Genomic DNA, 23,530 nt, shown 5'->3' on the forward strand with positions numbered 1-23,530 from the left:
AATATGGCCCCTGCAACAATGGCTGGGGACAGTCTATTCCCAGTCCAGAGACCTACTTGAAAAGAACGTTACAATTCCCCAGGCGATACTTACCTCGCTGCGATGGTGGCCTGACTGCAAGACAGTCCTGGAGTGGGTTCCGTACAACAACCCCCCTCACTCCATTGAGTTGGTGTTGGATGCCTCGGACTTCGGCTGGGGTGCACATCTCGGCGACCTCCAGACACAGGGGATGTGGTCCCTGGAGGAGGCGAAGTTGCACAGAAACGTCAAAGAGCTCAGAGAAGTCCGGCTGGTGTGCGGAGTCTTCCTGCCCCACCTGTCAGATAAGGTAGTACAAGTCCTGACGGAGAACACGGCCTTGATGTTCTACATCAACAGGCAAGGGGGAGCGCGCTCTTCAATTCTCTGTCAAGAGGCACTCAGTCTATGGGACATCTGCATCAGCCACTAAATCCACCTGGAAGCTTGTCACCTTCCTGGTGTCAAGAATATGCTGGTGGACCAGCTCAGCAGGGACTTCTCCTCTCACCACAAGTGGTCTCTCCATCCAGAGGCAGCCTGCATGATCTTCCAAACGTGGGGAACTCCCCAAGTGGACCTGCTTGCTACCAGACAGAACAAGAAATGCCACCGGTTTTGCTCTCAGCAAGGTCTGAGCAAGGGCTCTCTCTCCGATTCCTTTCTCCTGTCATGGTCAGGGAGCCTAATGTACGTGTTCACTCTGATTCCACTCATCTGGCAAAGATCAAGAGAGACAAAGCGCAGGTTGTCATGATTGCCCCGACGTGGCCTCACCAACATTGGTTCGGCACGCTCATGAACTTGTCAGAGGCCCCTCCCTGGCCCCTGACCAACCGCCCGGACTTGCTGTCACAGGACCACAGCCATCTCCAACACCCCAACCTCGAGTCCCTCCACTTCTTGGGGTGAATGCTGCGTGGCCGAACCCGGAGGAATAGACCTGTTAGGAAGGAGTCCAACAGGTCTTCTTGGGGAGTAGGAAGCCCTCAACCAGACTGACTTACTTGGCCAAGTGGACGAGGTTTTCCCGCTGGTTGTCCGAGCGTGGCATCTGTCCCTCACGTTCCTCCATACAAGCTGTCCTGGACTACCTGCTCCATTTGAGGAACCAGGGCCTGGCACACACTTCCATTAGAGTGCTTCTAGTGGCCATCTCCAGTTTTCACCTCTGATCCAAGGACAGATGATGTTTTCTCGTGACATGATGGTCAGATTCTTGAGAGGGCTCGCGAGACTCTTCCCGCAGGTACGTACTCCTGTCCCACAGTGGGAGCTTAACTCGGTCCTCTCTAGGCTCACCGGCCCACCCTTTGAGCCGCAGGGTTCCTGCTCCCTTTCCCATCTGTCATTGAAGGTCGCGTTTCTGATGCCGGTGATGTCGGCAAGACAGATCTCTGAAATGAAAGCCTTGTCCTCAGAACCTCTGTACACGGTCTTCTACAAAGATGAGGTTCAGTTGCGGACCCACCTGGCCTTCCTGCCAAAGGTGGTCTCCACCTTCCATATGAACCAGGACGTCTTCCTCCTGGTGTTCTGTCTCAAACCACACAAGACCAGTGAGGAGAGGCATCTTCATGCCCTGGACGTCCAGAGGGCCTTGGTTTTCTACTTAGAACATACCAAGCCTTTCCAAAAATTGACTCAACTCTTCGTCGCTACAGCGGATAGGATGAAGGGTCACCCGGTGTCCTCGCAGAGGATTTCCAATTGGATTACTTAGTGCATAAGGACCTGTTACAACCTGGCAGGGGTTCTGTTGCTGCCAATTGTCAGAGCCCACTCGACGAGAGTGCAGGCGTCCTCGGCGGCCTTCCTGGCACAAATCCCTATCCAGGACATCTGTAGAGCTACAACGTGGTCCTCTGTCCACACATTTATGGCTCATACCACTCATTATGCCATCACTCAGCAGGCCAGAGACGACGCTGAGTTTGGCAGAGTTGTGTTGCAATGTACATATCCGTGAACTCCTACCTGCCTCCAGGGGTACTGCTTGGGAGTCACCTAATATGGAATGGATATGAGCAAGCACTCGAAGAAGAAAAAACAGTTACCTTTTCCGTAACTGGTGTTATTTGAGATGTGTTGCTCATGTCCATTCCATAGCCCACCCTCCTTCCCCATTGTTGGAGTTTCCAGCAAGAAAAAACAGGGTGTTATCAGGAAATAAGCAATAAGACTCTTATATCATAATGACATAAAGTGTCACCTTTCAGGTTTACTTATGAAGAAACATTGTTTTTATACTTACTGTACAGCAATATTTAAATAACAAAACTGAAACAACTACTTGGTTTATTTTCTTGGTATTCTTTGGGGTTTGGTTTTGTTTTTTACACAGTCCTACTAAAAAGCTCCACTTTGTAAACAACTATCTCCATGCTGGTTCTCAAATTTCCTCAGTGTTTCAATGTACCTTATTATGTGTGTGGTTTTATCATACGGAAAACTCTCCACCATGGATTTAGGAGTGATCAAAAAGAGAATGAAAGAAGCAAATGTTTCTACTCATTTTCTTTGATTTTTATTAAATTCTAAAATCTTAATATATATATATATATATATATATATATATATATATATATATATATATATATAGAATATACACCAGGCAAAAATATTATTCCTAGTGCTGCTGGCACAATGAAACATTGATAAACACTTGTCTTATCAACCAGATTTAGGATAGAATCCATTGCTTGAAATGCATCTGTCTGGGCAAAGGAGAGGTAAAGAATGAGGTCAGATGTTTGATCTAGAGTGTAGCACCAATGCTTGTTTTTTTTTTTTCACCCAGAGTTTTTTGCTAAACTGGCTGAATGTGTCTCGTCCTACTAATACTTCGTTTCTTCCAAATCCAAAGTCACTGACATGGTCTTATGAACGTGGAATGATCTAGCTCAGGGGTAGGCAACCTTTCAGAAGTGGTGTGCCGAGTCTTCATTTATTCACTTTAATTTAAGGTTTCGCGTGCCGGTAATACATTTTAACGTTTTTTAGAAGGTCTCTCTCTCGAAGTCTATATTATATAACTAAACTATTGTTGTATGTAAAGTAAACAAGGTTTTAAAAATGTTTAAGAAGCTTCATTTAAAATTAAATTAAAATGCTGATCTTACGCCGCCAGCCTGCTCAGCCCGCTTCCAGCCTGGGGTTCTGTTCACCTAGGCCGGCAGCGGGCTCAGTGGGGCCTGCGGCCGGGACGCTGGCTGGCAAGGGGCCGGCAGCTGGGACCTCAGACTGGGGTGGGGGTTCAGGGGTCAGGGCAGAGGGCTGGGGAGTGTGTGGGGGTGTAGGGCAGAAGGCTGGGAGTGAGGGCAGTGGGGATGTGGGGGGTTCAGGGCAGAAGGCTGGGGGTGTGGGGGGATTCAGGGGTCAGGGCAGAGGGGGTGTGGGGGGGGTCAGGGCAGAGGGCTGGGGGGTGTGGGGGGTGCAGGACAGAAGGCTGTGGGGGGGGTTCAGGGGTCAGGGCAGAGGGCTGGGGGTGGGTGGGGGTGCAGGGCAGAAGGCTGGGTGTGGGGGGGGGTGTTCAGGGGTCAGGGCAGAGAGCTGGGGTGTGTGTGGAGGTGCAAGGCAGAAGGCTGGGGGTGGGGGGAGTTCAGGGGTCAGGGCAGAGGGCTGGGGGTGTGGGGGGGTGCAGGGCAGAAGGCTGGGTATGGGGGGGAGTTCAAGGGTCAGGGCAGAGGGCTGGGGTGTGTGTGGAGGTGCAAGGTAGAAGGCTGAGGGTGTGTGGGGGGGTCAGGGCAAAGGGCTGGGGTGCTCGGCTCGTGGGGGTGCTCCCAGCCCCCTGCCCTGAGCGGCCCATGGCAGGGGACTGGACGGGATATGCACTGTTCCACCCCCTTCCCCAAGGCCCCATCCCTACCTCTTCTCTGCCTGCTCTACGGAGCAGCGAGCACGCTGCCGCTCGGCTCTGCTCCGCTCCCCCTCCCCCTCCCCCTCCCCCTCCCTCTCGCAAGGGCCATCAGCTGATCGGCAGAGGGAGGGGGAGGAGGAGGAGGGGCAGGAAAGCACCACACTGGGGGAAGAAGTGGGGGAGGGGGGAAGCTTGGCTGCCGCAGGACCAAACTTCTGCCTCCTGCCTCCGCAGGGGAGAGCGGTGGGCGTGGGGGCTGAGTGGGGCTGGGGGCCGGGACCCCCCCCCCCCCGCTCTCCCCTGCGGGGGCAGGAGACAGAAGCTTGGTCCTGCGGCAGCCAAGCTTCCCCCCTCCCCCGCTTCTTCCCCCAGCATGGTGCTTTCCTGCCTCTCCTCCTCCTCTCACAGGGCAGGCAGCGTGCCACTCAAAATCGGCTTGTGTGCCGTGTTTGGCACGCGTGCCGTAGGTTGCCAACCCCTGATCTAGCTCAATCTTTGCTAAATCCATCAGTCCAGATTGATGGGTTGCACTTCTTATTGAGTTTGACAGGCAGCAATTTCAATGAAATAATATCTGTTGGTTCCACTAGATCCTTCAGATTCCTGTTTCCACAGTCTCTGGTGCCACTAGTTGCTCCAACTGTGAAAATACAGTTAATGGATATACAATCATCGAAATGTAGGGCTGGAAGGGATCTCAAGAAGTCATCAAGTCTAGCCCCCTGCTCTGAGGCAGGATCAAGTAAACATAGACCATCCCTGACAGGTGTTTGTCCAACCTGTTACTAAAAACCTCCAATGATGGGGATTCCACAACCTCCCTTGGAAGCCTATTCCAGTTCTTAACTACCCCTATCATGGGCGGTGAGTATCGTAGACTGGGATAGGCTATGCCTCCCCAAACAGTCTAGCGTGGCCCCACCCCCAGGGCCAGGTCCCCCTCCTGCAGTTCCCCCTGGCCCAGGATGGCTGGGGCTGGCCGGCCTGTCTCTTGCAGGGACTCAGGGCAGCTGGCGCTGGGGTCATGGTGCCTACCCAGCGCTCAGACCGTGCCACTTGGCGCTCTGGGACTGGCTGCCCAGCGCACCAGGGCTGGGGGCACTGCTGCCCGGCGCACCAGGGCTGGGGGTGCTGCGGCCACGCCACCCAGTGCACCGGGGCTGGCGCCTCAACCCCTGTCCACCCAGCGCTGGGGCTGAGGGCCACAGTGAGGGTGCTCTGGACTCCTGTGGGGAAGGGAGGGCAGAAGGGGAGGGGGAGGGGCGTGGCCCCAGGCACAAGGGGAGGGGGTGGGGTTTAGCCTCCCCCAATGGCCATGTCACCGTCCGCCCATGATCCTTACAGTTAGAAAGTTTTTTCTCTAAATCTCCCTTGCTGCAGATTAAGCCTATTACTTCTTGTCCTACCTTCAGTGGACATGGAGAACAATTGATCACAGTCCTTTTTATAACATCCCTTAACATATTTGAAGACCGTTAGCCGGTCCCCCCTCAGTCTTCTTTTCTCAAGGCTAAACATGCAGTTTTTTTAACCTTCCCTCAAAGGTCATAACCTTTCCTCATAGGTCATGTACTTCTGCTCTTCTTGCCCTGCAAATTGAATCCTGTCAGGATGTTTTTCTGCTACCTATTTCAAAATGATGATTGGGGCAGGGAGGAAGACTAACTGTGTTAGTCTTGTGAGTTTTTCCTCGCACTTTTGTAAACCTCTGCAATACTTTAGGAAACCACCCTCCATTGTAGGCCACAAGAGAACTGGGCTCTCATGTGGAATGGATTGAGAGAAGTGGCCCAGTATATCAGGAGGGGGTGAGTGAGTCCTCCATTTTTTGTCTAATTTTTTAAGCCCATGGGGAAGGTACAGAGAACCTGCTTTAATCAGTACTTGTAATGTTCCCTTCACTTGGGCCTCAGCAGGCTGCAAAGTCACATCTGGGAGAGGAGAATGGTAAGAAGGGATAGGGCTAATCCAGCAACCATAAGAGAAGTAAATGATGACTCCATACCTTTGCCTCTGGATTTCAATTATACCTATTCCTGCTAACAACATTGGTAGTATATCTCTCAGATCTTTATAGTTGTTCAAGCACTTTTGTACTGTAGTAGCGTAATACTTTGTTCTTTTGTAATAGCAAGGAACCAGTTACTGCAGAGACACAGGGCAGCTCCTTTTGTGAAGTTGGGACATCCCTGTCTTTGTCTCATTGCAAGAGACCTTTAAGGAAGAAGTTTGCATCAGTTCTAGAGAAGTCTTCTAGCATCCCTGTAAATCTTCCATATAGAAATGTAGGGCTGGAAGGGATCTTGAGAGGTCATCAAGTCCAGCCCCCTGTGCTGTGGCAGGACCAAGTAAACCAACCATCCCTGACAGATGTTTGTCTAACCTGTTCTTAAAAATGTCCAATGTTGGGGATTCCACAACCTCCCTTGGAAGCCTATTCCAGTACTTAACTATCCTTATAATTAGAAAGTTGTTCCTACTATCTTACTTAATCTCCCTTGCTTTAGATTAGGCCCATTTCTTCTTGTCATACCTTCAGTGGACATGGAGAGCAATTGATAACCATTCTCTTTATAACAGCCCTTGACATATTTGAAGACTGTTTTTAGGTCTCCCTTCAGTCTTATTTTCTCAAGACTAAACATGCCCAGTTTTTTTAACCTTTCCTCATAGGTCATGTTTTCTAAACCTTTTATCATTTTTGTTGCTCTCCTGTGGACTCACTTCCATTTATCCACATTTTTCCTGGACACAGTACTCCAGCTGAGGCCTCACCAGTGCTGAGTAGAGTAGGATAATTACCTCCTGTGTCTAACATACTACACTGCTGTTAATACACTCCTGAATGATATTCGCTTTATTCTCAGCTGCATCACATTTATGACTTACATTTGATTTGTGGTCCATTATAACCCCCAGATCCTTTTCAGCAGTATTACCATGTAATCTTTTGTTTACCCATTTTGTAGTTGTGCATTTGATTTTTCCTTCCGAAGTGAAATATGTTAATAGATTCACAGATTCTGAGGAGCTGAAGGGACCATTGTGATTATCTAGTCTGCTCTGCTGTATAACACAGGCCATAAAACTTTCCCAAAATAAGTCCTAGAGCATATATTTTAGAAAAGGATCCAATCTTGATTTTAAGATTGTCAGTGATGGAGAAATCCGCCATGACCATTGGTAAATTGTTCCAGTGATTAATTACTCACTATTAAAAAATTACACCTTATTTCCAGTCTGAATTTGTCTAGCTTCAACTTCCACCAATTGGTTCATGTTATACCTTTCTCTGTTAGGTTGAAGAGCAAATTATTAAACATTTGTTCCCATGTAGATACTTAGATTATAATCAAGTCACCCCTTAACCTTCCCTTTGTTAGACTCAAAGAGCTCAATCTAGTTAGCTTATCACTATAAGGCATGTTTTCTAACTCTTTAATGATTCCTGTGACTCTTCCACCCTCTCCAATTTATCAACATCTTTCTTGAATTGTGGGCACCAGAACTAGACAGTATCCTGCTTCCTAGGATAGAGTCCCCCATCCTGTAAATATAGCCTACATTCTTTGTTTCTAGATGTATGTAACGCCAACAGACCCCGGTCACCGGCGGGCGGGATCGAACCTGGGACCTCTGGAGCTTAGTGCATGAGCCAACTGACTGCTAGCTAAGGCTGTAGAGCAGACTCATCACACCCACACCCACCTCCACCCCCCTTGGTGCCACTAGATGGGACAGAATACCACACCCAGCAGGTGTATGGGTTACATATACATTTAGCCATATTAAAACACACATTGTTTGCTTGTGCCTAGTTTACCAAAGGATCCAGATCACAGTGAATCAGTGACCTGTGCTCTTCATTATTTACCATTCTCCCAATTTTTGTGTCATCTACAAACTTTATCTGTGATGATTTTTTGTTTTTTCCCCCAGGTCATTGATAAAAATATTAAATAGCATAGGGCCAAGAACCAGTCACTGTGGGACCCCACTACAAACACACCCACTTGATGATGATTCCCCACTTACAATTATATTTTGAAACTTATCAGTTAGCCAGTTTTTAAACCATTTAATGTTTGCCATGTTAATTCTATATTGTTTTAGTTTTTTCATCAAAATGTCATGTGGTACCAAGTTAAACATCGTATAGAAGTCTAAATATATTACGTCAATACTATTATCTTTTTCAACCAAACTTTTAATCTCATTACAAAAATAGTTTAGTTTGACAGTTTCTATTTTCTGTAAACCCATGCTGATTTAAATTAAAGAATGAAAGGAGGGTAATGTAATTATTAATCAAGTCCCATATCAGCCACTCCATTATCTTGCCTGGGATCAATGTCAGGTGATAAGCTTATAATTATTCAGGTCATCCCATATACCCTTTTAAAAAATTCTGACAACACTAGCCTTCTTCCAGTCTTCTGGAAGTTCCCCAGTGCTTCAAGACTTATTGAAAATCAGACGAATGATCCAGTAAGCTCCTTAGCCAGTGCTTTTAAAACTCTTGGATGGAAGTTATGTGGACTTGCTCATTTTAAAATATCCAACATTAATAGCTTCTGTTTATCATCATCCAGAGATACTAGAGGAATGGAAAGAGTTATCATCACCAAATGATTAGACTATATCTTTTTCTCCTCTCAAATAGAGAACAGAAATATTTATTGAACACTTCTGCCTTTTCTTTATTATTATTGATGATACTACCATTTCCATCTAGTAATAGACCAATATTATTGTCAGGATTCTTTTTATTCTGAATAGATTTAAAAAACTCCTTATTGTCCTGAACTCTGCTAACCATAAATTTCTCCTAGTGTCCCTTTGCTTCCCTTATCAATTTTATACAGTTCCTAACTTCTGATTTATATTCATTACTGTCTAATTTCCTTTTCTTCCGTTTGATATATGTTGTTTTTTACAGCTGCCTTCACTTCCCTTCCTCTGTAAACTCTTCACTTGAATTACATCTTGTTGATTTCAGACCAATTCTCTAATTTGTCAAAGTCATTTTCAGTTCTAGTACTGTCTCCAAAGTGATTGCAACCCTTCCCAACTTGGTGTAATCCACAAATTTTATAAGCATTCTTTCCACTCTATTATCCAAGTCATTCATGAAAATATTGAATAGTTCCAGACTCAGGCTGACCCTTGTGGGATTCTGGTAGATACGCCCTTCCTATTTGACAGTGAACAGTGACAGTGAACCACTGATAACAACTCTTTGAGTATGGTCTTTCAACCAGTTCTGCACTCACCTTATAGTTATTTTATCCAGGCCACATTTCTGTAGTTTACTTATGAGAATTTTGAATATCTGAAGAGGAAGAATTAATCAGCTCTGTATCAGGGTTAAAGGGATTTATTCTGTTTTTCCTACATACTTACCCTAGAAATTTTTTGTCTCTGTATATGTCAAACTTTCTACCCAACTGCTAAAGCAACGTGAATAATTTTTATATCAGAGTGTTGTCAAAGTGTTAAATATGGCCCACTCAGCTCTAAAATTCATTCCAACACCCTGTGTCTTTAATTTATTGTAAATTTCATTCATAGTTAGACCTAAAAGATGCCATATTTTTAATAGGGAGTACTTGAATGCAGACACTCAGGCTATGTACACACTACAGCTTACGTTGGTATGAGTTATGTCACTCAAGGGTATGAATAAGCCACTTCCTTGAGCAACATAAGTTACACCGACCTAAGTGCCAGTGTGGACAGCGCTATGTCAGTGGGAGAGCTTCTCCCGCTGTTATAGCTTCTGCTGCTCGCAGGGGCTGGAGTAATTAAGTTGAGGGGAGAGCTCTCTCCTGTTAGCATAGAGTATCTATACTAGCAGCGCTACAGTGGTGCAGCTGCGCCGCTGTAAGCTCTGTAGTGTAGCTATAGTCTCAGCTACTACAACAGTGTGCATAATATAAATGTTCAGCTATGTAAATGGGGTGGCATGGGATAGGTGGTCTCTCTCAAAAAAATCTCTCCATTTAATGTGTTTAGGTTTATTGTTATCAGGAAAGCTTTTTGACCCTTTGGAAAAGTAGAGCCATATCCTGAACTTTGAGGATACTTCTGTAACAATGTACTTCAAGAAATAGGAAATGATGGATTGGAGGAGGAGAGTGAGTTTCCTTTTATCTAAGTGGAGGCATCCCCTCGCCTTAAGAGCCTGCCATCTATTAAGGAAGACTAATCTCTTAGTAGAATTCCTCAGCTGGCTGTCAGTTCAGGGGAAGCTAATGTGCACCCAAGCATGTTTAGTCTCACAGATGCCAATAAGAACTCCCAAGACCCTTTTTGCTTCTTTGAGCAATACTGAGCTGTCCACTTCTGCAGCTGTTGTCAGATAACATGGTGATTTTCATGGTCACTTTTTTCCCCTATTGCCGTGGTTCCAGAATTTTATGTCATATCATTCATGCCCAAAAATAATTCATTAAAATGGAACATCAGGCAGAAGACCCCAACATATCTTAGTAGTTCTTGCCGTGGACACTTCGGCTCTGATTTGTCAATATGGTTCCCTCATTCTGTTTTGAATTCTTTCATGAGAGGGATACATTTAACTGCTTATCTGTCCCCTCAAGTACTCATGGATTGATCTGTGAGAGTGTGCATCTTCAGAGACTGAGGGTCAAGCTCACCTGTGCTCCATTAGGTTATAAAAGGCGAGTCAAAAGTGACTGGTTACTTTTAGCGTGAGTTCCCTTTTGAACAGTTGTTCAACCTTGGAGCCTTAATATGCTTAATTAAACTGTTGTCTTTGGCCACTCATGTTCTTGAGCATTAAGTGTTCTTTTAGGCCTGTTGTATATTACAAAAAATAGCATTCATTGTAATGCAATTGCCAGCATTGGTAAGGCTGCAGTGATGGTAGTAATCAGATAAGTGCTAATGTAGAACAGCCTCAGGCATTTTTACTAGTGTTATTCTAGTAACTTAGCACAGGTACAGCTGCCCTGTTGTTGTGGGCTGCTGTAACACTTTTTCTAGTGTGCGCACATACATTGGTGACCACAGAGTGACAAGCTGGCAAATTGTCTTGTATTATAGTTTTTGTTTTATATAGGGAAAGTATTTTGTGTTTAGGACCATTTTCTACTTCCTTTTTTCTGTTTATCTCAAGGTTTATTTTGAATTAAAAATGCACTTTTTTGTCCCATTCTGTATCCAACAAAGAGCACGTTTTGGTGCTTCTTTAATTGAGGAGTCTTCTGTGATCATCTGGAAAGAATTCAGCATGTTTCTGCTAGTGGAGGGTCTCAAGTATGTTCACAGTTTAGATACCAGGTTAATTGATGCCTTTTTTAAAAACTGTAATATAAAAGGGAATCAACACTTTCAAATCCACTATAGCTTGATGAATTTGTCTGAGACCTACCTAGAAGACTGAGACCTATCTTTGTCTGAGACCTACCTACCATGTCCACTGAGAGTCAAGGTGCCTCTTCTTTGATTGGTGGTCCCAATGTGTATTCCACTCAAGGTGTGCATGCGCTCCATGCATCTGAGACCAGAAGATTTTTGCTAGCAGTGTCAGTTGGTCCGCACCAGTGCCCTTCTGCTCCTTATACTCTGAAGTGAGGGCATAAAGGGTGGTCTAGACCAATGGCCTCTCCAGTTCCTTTCTGCCACCTGTGGTCTGAGATGGACTTCTCTAGAGTCCATAGCTTTAGCTAGCATTCCTGTTAAAAAAAAAAAAAAAAAAAAAACCCCACCACTTAGATACTGTTAATAGTTTTACCAGTTTAGATAGTGTCATTTCAGTAGTTCAGGAATACAAGGGGCACCCTCACCCTGATACCCCCCATGCAGGTGCCTAGGATGCCCAAGACCCTGGGATTCAAGATCTGTGTGGCCTGTCCCCAGGCTTTCCCAGTCAGTGACGACTTTGATACATGCCTCTATTGCCTCAGGAAAGCTCATATCCTCTCTCAGCGCAGTGTCTGTTGGTCCTCTCCTCACCAAACTAATCAACCCTGTGAGTTCAGACTTAGAAGATTCCTGATGGATCATTCCATGAGACCTCATCCAGTTCTGGACCATCAGACATCAGAGAGAGGCACTGAGAAGCTCCCCCTTGAAGCATGGTGGTCTCTGGCTCTGAGGCTGTTCAAGGTGGAGTTAAAGACTCTACTCAGGAGGGTAAAAGCAAACACTCTCATAAGAAAAGTGAGAAATCTCCCTCCAAGACCTCATCCAAAAGAGGACTTCCTCTCCGACACCGTTTAAGTCAGGTGTCACTTTGCACCTATGGGTGTGGTGTGGAGCTCACAAGGAGCACGGTATTGGTTCCTCAGCACTGAGAACCAAGAGGGCCCCAAAACTGTTGACAGCCTCAGGGCTGGAAACATCCTCAGTACTGATGAGGGAAAGAAGACAGTGGACACCTCTTACACCGATGATACTGATGTGCAGAGAAAAGGAATAGTCGGTACCAAAAACTGCTGTCCATCTGAAGCTGGCACTGCCAAAGTACAGGAGCCTGACCCACTGTCCAGCAGCTGGGGCTGCCACTAGATACACTATACTGGAGGACCTTACGATCTGTGCAGACCAAGAATCACCCATACTTTCAGATCCAGTCCTAACCAAGCAGGTCCGTACACCAACACTTCGGCACTTTCCAGTATTATCGACCAGCTGAATCATAATGAGACCACAGATACCGACAGCACCTCCTGTTGTCACAGAGACCTCATTCTCCTCCAATGAGTCTGGAATGAGTGGGAGAGCTTCACCACCCTTATCAAGGCAGGAAGTGAGCCCTAAGAGAGGCTCCAAGATCTCCAGGGCACCTTCCCAATCTCACAGGAAGGAATACCCAACTCGGAACGAATGGTGTCCTCCTCCATGGGGACAACCCTGTTACCCCTATGATTAGGGTTAAGATTTTATCATGGTTATTTTTAGTAAAAGTCATGGACAAGTCGCAGGCAATAAACAGAAATCCACGGAAACCCGGGACCTGTTGATGACTTTTACTAAAACTAATTTTTTTTTGGTGGGGGAGAGACTACCGGGGGGGACTAAAGCCTGAGTTCCATGTCGGGGGGAGGAGCCTGACAGCTCCAGTCCCCACCACTGGCTGAAGCCCAAGAAGTCATGGAGGTTCGTTAAAGTCATGGAATACGTGACTTCCATGATTAAAGCATATCCTTACCTATGATCCCTCACACTGGCCTTATTGGGGTCCCTGGAATCCATATATGAGGCATCCCAAATAGGCAAGGTTTCAAGGGGAGTCAAGACAGGCTTCCCCATCTGGGGAAGAGCCTTAACCTGCTCAGGGATACTGAGAAAGAGGAGCAACCTGAACAGGTGGAACCACTCGTTGCTGAAGAATTATCAACATCCTCACCAGATAAGGCAGTCACAGCAGCCTTGCCATCACCACCTGATAACTACAGGCAATTCCAGGGCCTCCTGAAGAGAATTGCAGACACACACCAGATCCGACTGGAGGAAGTATATGAGACCCCTCATAAGATACTGCATATCCTCCAGAGCGCTAGTCCCAGTATAGTGGCACTGCCTGTTAATGAGGCTATTTTAGAACTGGCCAAAATAGTCTGACATATTCTGGCCACTTGCACTCCCACTCCCAAATGAATGGAAAAGAAATACTTTGTATCATTAAAGGGGGGCAGAAAAGTTACTTTCACACTGTGCTCCAAACTCTTTAGTGGTGCAGGCAGTCACCAGAAGGAACAAGCAGCAGCCAAGCTGGATCTACACCCAAGACCAAATGTGTAGCCCTCTTTGGAAGAATGAATTTCACATCTGCAAATTTGTAGTTCTACATAGTGAACGACCAAGCATTGATGACACTAAACTGGGAGGAGTGGTAGATACGCTGGAGGGTAGGGATAGGATACAGAGGGACCTAGACAAATTAGAGGATTGGGCCAAAAGAAATCTGATGAGGTTCTGCACTAGGACGGAAGAATCCCATGCACTGCTACAGACTAGGGACCGAACGGCTAGGCAGCAGTTCTGCAGAAAAGGACCTAGGGGTTACAGTGGACGAGAAGCTGGATATGAGTCAACAGTGTGCCCTTGTTTCCAAGAAGGCTAACGGCATTTTGGGCTGTATAAGTAGGGGCATTGCCAGCAGATCGAGGGACAAGATCATTCCCCTCTATTCAACATTGGTGAGGCCTCATCTGGAGTACTGTGTCCAGTTTTGGGCCCCACACTACAAGAAGGATGTAGAAAAATTGGAAAGAGTCCAGCGGAGGGCAACAAAAATGATTAGGGGGCTGGAGCACATGACTTATGAGGAGAGGCTGAGGGAACTGGGATTGTTTAGTCTGCAGAAGAGAAGAATGAGGGGGGATTTGATAGCTGCTTTCAACTACCTGAAAGGGGGTTCCAAAGAGGATAGATCTAGACTGTTTTCAGTGGTAGCAGATGACAGAACAAGGAGTAATGGTCTCAAGTTGCAGTGGGGGAGGTTTAGTTTGGATATTAGGAAAAACTTTTTCACTAGGAGGGTGGTGAAGCACTGGAATGGGTTACCTAGGGAGGTGGTGGAATCTCCTTCCGTAGAGGTTTTTAAGGTCAGGCTTGACAAAGCTCTGGCTGGGATGATTTAGTTGGGGACTGGTCCTGCTTTGAGCAGGGGGTTGGACTAGATGACCTCCTGAGGTCCCTTCCAACCCTGATATTCTATGATTCTATGATGTCTAAGTAAGTATGATTTTATTAATTACAATAAGCTCTCTGAATTCACTAACAAACTACCTCAAAAGGATAGATTTCAGTTCCAAGCAATCATTGATGAAGGTAAATTGCTAGCTAGATTGGCCCTTCCTGGCTTCGGTGGACGCAGCAGGTACAGCCTCCCTGTTTGATGGCAACACCCATAGTTATGAGATGGGCTTTGTGACACCAATCCTCCAGATTTTCAAAAGAAGTTCAGTCCACTACAGAGGATCTGCCTTTCATGGGAAATAACCTATTCAGTGAGAAAACAGAGGAATTGTTACATATCCTCAAAGACTCAAGAGCAACTCTTTGTACTCTGGGTATCTGCATTCCAGCACCAAGGAGGATATATATCCTAAGGCTCAATCTTACATGCAATAACCATCTCCTCAGTCATTCTACCATCAAAGAGCTTTCAAACCTCCTAGAAAACACCAAAGAATACAGAATAGTGAACAGAATGTTCCTTCTTCATTATCCTTCTAGCCCCAGCCTCCCACCAAGAAATCTTTTTGATGGGACTTTTGTGTCCCCCACCACATCCACATATACGGAGATTCTATACCCCAGTCTAAAGAGTGTATTCCAACAGTGGGGACTCCCATTGTAGGATCTCTTTGCATCGCAAGAAAACAAGAAAAGCTGGCATATTGCTCCAGAGTGGCTAGGGGCCTCTGCTCCAGAGTGGCTAGGGGCCTCTGCTCCAGAGGGGATGTGTTTCTAGTACAATGACCAGAAACACTGATGTATTCATTCCCACTCATCCCTCTCTTACGTTGAATCCTGAGTAAAATCATACAGGACAAAGCATTGGTGATCTTAGTTTTTCCTCAGTGGTCAAGACAGTTTTCGTTCACCAGTCTTCTCCAGGTGGCCTCACACCCGTTCCTCTGCATTCAGCTCTTCCCAGACCTTTTGACCGAGGACAAAGGCAAGATCCTCCATCCGAACTCAGTATCTCTCCCTTTAACAGGTTATTATGATGGATGACAAACGTAGAATGATCATGCTCAGAGATAGTACAATCCATTCTTAGTTATAGCCAAAAAGACTCCATGAGAAAATGCTATACAGCTAAATGAAAAAGATTTTCTACCTTGTGCCAGAATCATCATAAACCATCAGAGGATGCTGAGATCCCTACTGTTCTGGACTACTTCCTCTCTCTAAAAACATTGAGACTATCTAACATCTCCTTGCAAGTGCACTTGAGAGTAACTTGTGCCTTTCACCCTCCAGTGGACAGACATTTGGTCTTTGCCCATCCTCCTACAGAACTGTTTCTGATGGGACTTGTCAGAAACTTTCTTCTGGTACTGAAACCTACCCCAGTATGGAATCTCAGTTTAGCCCTAATAGCATTAATGAATGTTCCATTTGAACCATTAGCTCCATTTTCCTTTGCTTATCTAGCTACAAAGGTTACCTTTCTGGGTGCAATTACCTCAGCAAGAAAAGTAGGTGAGCAGTGGGTCATTATGGTGTACCTGCCCTAGATGGTCTTCCAGAAGGACAAGGTTTCCTTGAGGTTATAGCCTAAATTCCTCCCCAGAGTAATCTCAGAATTCCATCTGAACAAGGTCATCCACTCACCTGTCTTCTATGTGAAGCCACATTCCACCAAACTGCAAAAGCAGCTATACTCTCTGGATGTTTGTTGAGTCCTGACATTACATCTACAAAAGGACAAAACCCTTCAGGAAATCCCCTAAACCAGTGGCTCTCAAACTTTTGTACTGGTGACCCCTTTCACATAGCAAACCTCTGAGTACGACCCCCCCTTATAAGGTAAAAACACTTGTTTATATATTTAACACCATTATAAATGCTGGAGGCAAAGCACGGTTTGGGGTGGAGGATGACAGCTTGCGATCCCCCATGTAAGAACCTCATGAACCCTGAGGGGTCCCGACCCCCTGTTTGAGAACCTCTGCCCTAAACTGTTTGTCTCCTTTGCCAAATGCACAAGTGGGGGGGCAGTCTCCTCACAGAAACTTTGCAAAGGGATTTCAGGCTGAATCTTGCTTTGCGATGAACTAACTGCGACCTCTCCCCCACAAATGTGAGGGCCCGCTCGACCAGAACCCAGGCTATGTCAGTAGTTTCGCTTTGAAGTGTCCCTCTTGTGGAAATCTGTAAAGCAGCAGGGTGGGACCCTGTGCACACCTTTGTGAGACATTACACACTAGTACAAGCCTCTACAGCAGATGCAGCCTTTGGCAGAGCAGTCTTCCAATCTGTGGTAGCGGTTCCTCACCCCGACTCCCCTTTTCAATGAATACTGTATGTAAGCCACCTCAAGTGGAATACACATAGGGACCATCACTCGAAGAAAGTACGGTTACTTTTCTTGTGCAGTTACTGGAGTTCTTTGAGATGTGTAGTCCCTATGTATATTCCACTACCCACCCTCCTTCCCCTCTGCTGTGGATCCTTCTGGTAATTCACTATAGAGAAAGAACTGGAGAAGTTGTCAGTGCACAGTGCCACTGATGCCCTCAGTTCAGAAAAACAAGGAGGAGAAGGGTGCAGGCATGGATCAATGGAGCAGGGGGTTGGACTAGATGACCTCCTGATGTCCCTTCCAACCTTGATATTCTATGGTACTGCTAACAAAAATCTTCTGGTCTCAGACACATGGACTATGTGCACATCTCAAGAGGAATCCACATAGGGACCAAACATCTTGAAAAATTCCAGTTACTGTACAAGATAAATAACAATACTTTTCCAGATGGACTCAATAATTCAGAAGATACTAACTATAAAAAATCCTGATTGACATACAAGTTTAATAATTATTACCATTCCCTCAGACCTACTGCTCAAGGTACCATGTTTAGTATGTGTACACATACAGTTTATCAGGGGAGTATAGTACCTCTAATTACTTACTTACTTAATTTGGAACAAAGTGGTACCTCATGACTGTCAGAAGGGAAGGCATATTTAGGCCTTCCGGAAGCCTGCTGTGGATTTTAAGATTCTGTTCTGATAAAACAAATCTCTATGGCTGTGGCCTCGAGGTATGGATGTGGTACTCTACTGGTGGTGTCAACTTTTCCCTTATTTTTTATTTCTATAGAATCACTTCTCAAATTGTATCAGTCTGTTCTGGTGTATATGAAGGTACAAAAAGAAACCTATTTTACCTATATAGGTCATCAACCTCTTAGATTCGTTTATTTAGAATTACCTTCCCTTCATTGTTTTTCTCTATAAATAAAAGTATATCTATAGACTATATTAAATTCCTGTAATAGGTTTCCCTAGTTATCTTCATTTTCTTTATTTAGGGCGTAGTTTGGTTAGAAACCTGTAATTGGGAAGTGTGATGCCAAAAAGTTTAGTTGCCATTTTTATTTGTACTGCTGCCTGTTAATCTTGATGAGAAGTGCAACCCAAGAATTCAGATGTATAGACCTGAGATTCATAAGTAATCTTACACAATTGCCTACTACTAAATTAATTTGTCTCTAGTAGACTTAGGTCATTGGATTGAGGTTCACTTACTCAACAGATGGGTCTAACAAATATTTATTAAGGCAAAACACTCAGCAAGTAGTGATCAGTTACTTATAAGTAGGATGCTTATTAGAACAATCTCATCACAGTCACCTCCAGCACCAGACTCTACAGCTTCAACCTTCCTTTGTTACACAAACTTATTTATAATTTTTTGTTATCTTTTCTTATACATATATATTATTCTCATTTCCATGTTAACTCTCCTTCCCCATCAGTACAGGTTTAGTATTAGTTCAAACTAATCTTTTCAAGCTTTTTAATTAGTTTATCTCTTCTTGTTCTCACAAACATGATTACTCTGCAATTTCTTACACATGTGCAGCAATAAACATAATTATTCTGCAATTTGTTAAACATACAGTTCTATTTATGCTTAAACTATTGAACATTATCAGAACAGAATCTTAAAATCCACAGCAGGCTTCCGGAAGGCCTAAATAAGCCTTCCCTTCTGACAGTCATGAGGTACCACTTTGTTCCAAATTAAATAAGTAAGTAATTAGAGGTACTATACTCCCCTGATAAACTGTATGTGTACACATGCTAAACATGGTACCTTGAGCAGTAGGTCTGAGGGAACGGTAATAATTATTAAACTTGTATGTCAATCAGGATTTTTTTATAGTTCGTATCTTCTGAATTATTGAGTCCATCTAATCTATTTTGTCCAATAGAAGAACACTCTGATATCAGTGGGATATTCTAACAGAAGGAAAACAGATCATTTTACTCTCCACCCATTTTCCACCATTCTGAATATTGCACAAGGTGGAACTTCACAAAATTACAGAACATGGGCAAACCCTAGATGCTGAATGACTAGTGGGGATCAATCATTCATAATTTTGAAAGATGCCTGAAAATGCTGCTTTACCTACTGCTTTGTTTTAAGTTGGAAGTTCTTGAAATGAGATTCAAACTAAAATTCAGTGTGTGTATGTTAAACAGTTTAAAGATGCTTTGTGAATTGTAAGATACATTTACATCATGTTTCTGAAATATACAGAAATGGTACTTTTTAAATGAAGTATCAGGATTTAAAAAAACAAAAATTTCAGTAGTGAAGGGATCAAAACTTGATTACCCAAATAGTTAAATAAATATTTTTCCTAAAGCTGCATATTATGAGTAGGTTATTACTGCTATGGATTTTCTTTCATATTTAGTTTTTTATTCTACATTTAGGGAAACAGACATTAAGAAGAAACCTGGGCACAGACTGAGCAAAGCTAAACAGAGGAAAAAGCGAAAAAGAAACAGAAAAATGAAGCATGATCATATTAAAATCACAGAGAAAAAATCAGATGGAGCCCCTTGTCATCTAATTCCTGATGACCAGGAAACATCAGACAGTGAAGAGGAAGATTCAGAAGAAGAAAACAGAAAATCAGTATTTACATTTAATGGAGATCCAGGAGATGAAGGTTGTGAAGATCGTTCCAATGGTGATGGTAATGAAAGCCCAAAATCTACAAAGCATCAAACAGGAAGTTTACCTATTGCTGTGTCTGAGACTTCAGCAACACTATCTAGTCCAGTGAAAAGTGACTTGTTTACAGAAGATGACGGTACATTTCTAATAAATTTGACATCTGCTCCTAATAAAAACTTAATTGAATTTGAACACACACTTGATGATCAGGTGGTTGATCATAACCAAAATAAAAACCTTATGGTAAATGAGAGCAATTCCTTAGATACAGATGATCACAGTTCTGTTCTAGACACAGAATATAACAGTAAAGAAAATAGTTCTATGATGTTAAACAATCAAGATGAACTTACATCAGATCAAATTGCATGTGAACCTGACCTAGAAAGTAAATTGTTAAATGTAAGTAATGGAAAAAAAGAAACCCTGTCTCTCCAGCATGATTTGAAAACATCTGAAATTTGTGTTGTCTTGCCTGATAAAACCATGAAAGACGGACAGACATCAAAAAGGTATGAGAAAAATCCTTGGGCTTTTTTTTCAATTGATTTAACTGATATACAATTCCAGCTTGGCTCTGATAGGTCGGGTTCTTGTTCTTGGCCTGAGGGTACCCATAAATTCATATGCGAGCAAAGACCAAAAAGAGTGAGGCGGCCTAAAGAGAGCTATCCTGACAGCACAGTAGAACAAACTCGTGAATCTAATGAAGAATTAGAAAAAGAAACCAGTCTGCAAACATTAATTGAAGAGAGTGGCAGTGTAACACATGGTGGTCTACAGTCATCACTGATTGACAAAGTACATAATATTTCATTTATAGAGTCGGGAGTCACTGTCACAAACTGCTTAACTGAAGTCAATGTTCCAAGCAATGTAGGTACACCAGTTCCATCAAAGAAGAAAGGAAGATGCAAAAGGATTTTCAACTTGGCACCAAACTTTCATCTACCAAGGCAGATTGCTGTTAGTACAAAGGAGGGACTGAAGGATGTTCTATTAATGGATGATAACCTATCAGAAAATGTTTTGAAAACAGAACAAGAGAGAATTTCAAATAAGGACAATGGAAAGAAGAGTGAACAAAACCTTGAATTTCAAGAACATCTAGCACCTTCTAATAATGATGTGACAGATTCTTCACTTAACCATGGTGTGGGATCTCTCTTACATAGTAGTCAGTTGGGACAATCTCTGTGTCTTTCAAAGAAAGCTGTTTCTTCTCCAGCTCAGAAGTTTCCCTCTAGTTTTTGTATAGTTTCTTCAACAAGTAAGGAACAAATTACAACTTTTAAACAAGAAAAAATACTTGATAAAAAAGAGGGTGAGAGAGAACAGTTCTCTTCAGAGCTTACAAATAGTCAACCAGATATTTTGTGTTCTGTTAAAGTAACATCTGACTGTCCTACATACCCTAATGTATTTGAAAGCTGTGGTGAAGATATGTACAAAACCGATGAAAGTAAGCCATCACAGTCCTCACAAATTGAAGCTAATCAAGATACTTTAAATACTAAATCCAATTTTTTGGGTCTTCCCTTATCATTGGGATTTGCATTTCAACTTGTAGACCTTTTTGGTTCTCCTGGATTTCCACTGGGTAATATTATTATTTATTATTATTTATTTTTAACAGTGCCTAATGATATAAGTCTGTTTCTTATTGCAACTAGCAATTGTACAAATGTGATAATATACTGTAGCTGATCACTGCTTGCCAATATAGATACTTTTGATGGCATTCACTTAGTGTCTTGCAAATGGTACTTTGCACCAAGATTTTGCTTTTCAGCTCTGTAGATTATCTATTATGCAATGATCATTGTTTTCTTTTGTTAGCAGTTTACCCTCATTGCATGATCTTGAGTAATGCTGAGTATTTACTAACTTTAAATCCAAGGAATGATGTCCTTGTAGCTGTGTTGCAATTTCAGCTGCACAAATACATCATACTGAGTGAATTTTTAACCTGTCATTTAGAAACTGCATGAAAACACGTGCTATTTGGATTTGTATTTCTTTGCTGGTAAATGTTTGTTTCACCTTTATAATGCAGTAGTATCCCTTTACTAATAATGTAAAGTTATAGGGTAAAATTTTCAAAAGCACCTACATTACATTTTCAAATGTGCCATAGGCATTTTGGAGGCTTAATCCCACTGACTTTCAAATAGACCTACTCTCTTAAATCACTTCAGCAGTATGAAAATTTTACCCCTAATCAAATTTAATTTTAAATTGAAATTAAAAACCATAAAGTATATTTTCTAGTACTGAACATATTCTTTTAATCATGCAGTCCACACCTTCAGATGTCATGGTTAGAAGGTAAATGAACAAATAGAGCTTGAATTTTCATATTCTAGTGTCATTTAATGTATACTAACTCATGTAGTGTAAATACTTTCAGAAAGATCAAAAAAGAATGAACTGCTTAAGCTATAATTCTTCAGACTTAGGCACATGGTTAATTTTACAGTGGGACTAGTCACATGTCTATATTTGAGTGTGCATAAATCTTTAGAGCCCTGCGCAGATTCAAAATTTATATTCTTATCCAATCCACGATCAGAAAAAATGGTCTGTGGACATAAAGCAGATATCCACAGATTTGCAGGGCTCTATAAATCTTCACAGAATTGATGTCACGTAGGCCCCTGTTTAGCAAGCTACTTGTGAACCTTCTAACTCTCTAATTGTAGTCTCTCCTTAATGAAAACATTAACAACTGCACCAGTGCAGCTACGCCGCTATAAGTTCTCTATGTAGCTGTTCTAACCCGATGGGAGAGAGCTCTCCTGTCGGCTTAATTACTCCAGTCTCCACGACAGAGGGTGGCGGAACCTTCCGAAAAGTGGGGGGAGGATGGCCCTGCCCCTTCTGCCCAAGGCCCTGTCCCTTCTGCCCAAGGCCCTGTCCCTGGACAAGCCGGAAGCTGGAGCGGGCCAGGAGCCGCAGGTCCTCCACCTACCTGGCTGGGGGGGCCAAGAGCAGGCCCCGGCCCACGTCCGTGCCCCACAGGCCCCCCGCCCAGGCCAGGAGGGTCTGCAGCTCCCCACAGCTGCCCGGGCAGCTTTTACCTGACCTGACTCTGGCCAGGGGATGGGGCCTTGGAGCCACAGCCCAGCCATGGTAAGAGCCATGCACCCTCCATCTGCCCTGGGTGGGGGACCTAGTGGGGGTGGGGACACGGGATGGAGGCTCCTCTCCGCACCCCGGCTGCTGGAGGGTCCGCGGCACAGCACCCCATGCTACCCGGGGTCCCCAGCCAGGCTCCAGCTGCCAGCCTGGCCGGGGCCTCAGGTGGAAGAGGAGGGGTAGGGGCGGGGCCTGTGGCAAAAAGTGGATGGGCCAGGCCCATCCACTTTCAAGAAGTAGGAGGGCCATGGCCCTCTGGGCCCCCCTATTTCACGAGTGGCGGTAGCTATGTTGGTGGGAGAAGCTCTTCTGCCAACATAGTGCTGTCCACACCGGTGCTTAAATTGGCATAAGTTATGTTGCTCAGGAGGGTGGCTAATTCACACCTGTGAGTGACATAACTTATGTCGACTTAAGCTGTAGTGTAGCCATAGCCTGAGGCACTGGCCACTTGTGATCATTAAAGAACCCATAGCATTTTTCTCCGAATTATAGATGTTAATTCCACTTTCCTAGCCATATTCTGATTTGAGTATCAATATTATTTCTTTTTAAATGTCTGCTTCAATTTCAGTCATAGATATTTTTCCTCATTGCCTGTCCTAAACTGTTATGTACTGCTGCGTATTTTAAGGCAACTACAATGAATTTGTGGGTGAATGGTTTCATAAAGCATTTAGGAATATTCCTAAATGAAAGGTACTATAAATGTTGTTAGTTGTTCTATGGGAAGGTAAATAGCTTTTTAGTTAACAAATTTATTTGTCACTTATTTACAGTTAACACACAGAACATATATTCCATAAACATTTTACACTGTTTTTCTA

At 43.9% G+C, this 23,530-nt stretch overlaps 1 protein-coding gene across 1 annotated transcript in view; it reads left to right on the forward strand.

The window, feature by feature from the left end:
* LOC135878182 (NEDD4-binding protein 2-like 2) overlaps window positions 1-23,530 on the forward strand; it is a 100,619-nt gene that overhangs the window by 65,108 nt on the left and 11,981 nt on the right. Inside the window, exon 8 of the mRNA XM_065403774.1 lies at window positions 21,042-21,165. Coding sequence (XP_065259846.1) covers window positions 21,042-21,165 — 124 coding nt within the window. The remainder of the gene's footprint in view (window positions 1-21,041; window positions 21,166-23,530) is intronic.

The sequence above is a fragment of the Emys orbicularis genome, chromosome 1 (genome assembly GCF_028017835.1).
Source record: "Emys orbicularis isolate rEmyOrb1 chromosome 1, rEmyOrb1.hap1, whole genome shotgun sequence".
Classification (NCBI taxonomy): domain Eukaryota; kingdom Metazoa; phylum Chordata; order Testudines; family Emydidae; genus Emys; species Emys orbicularis.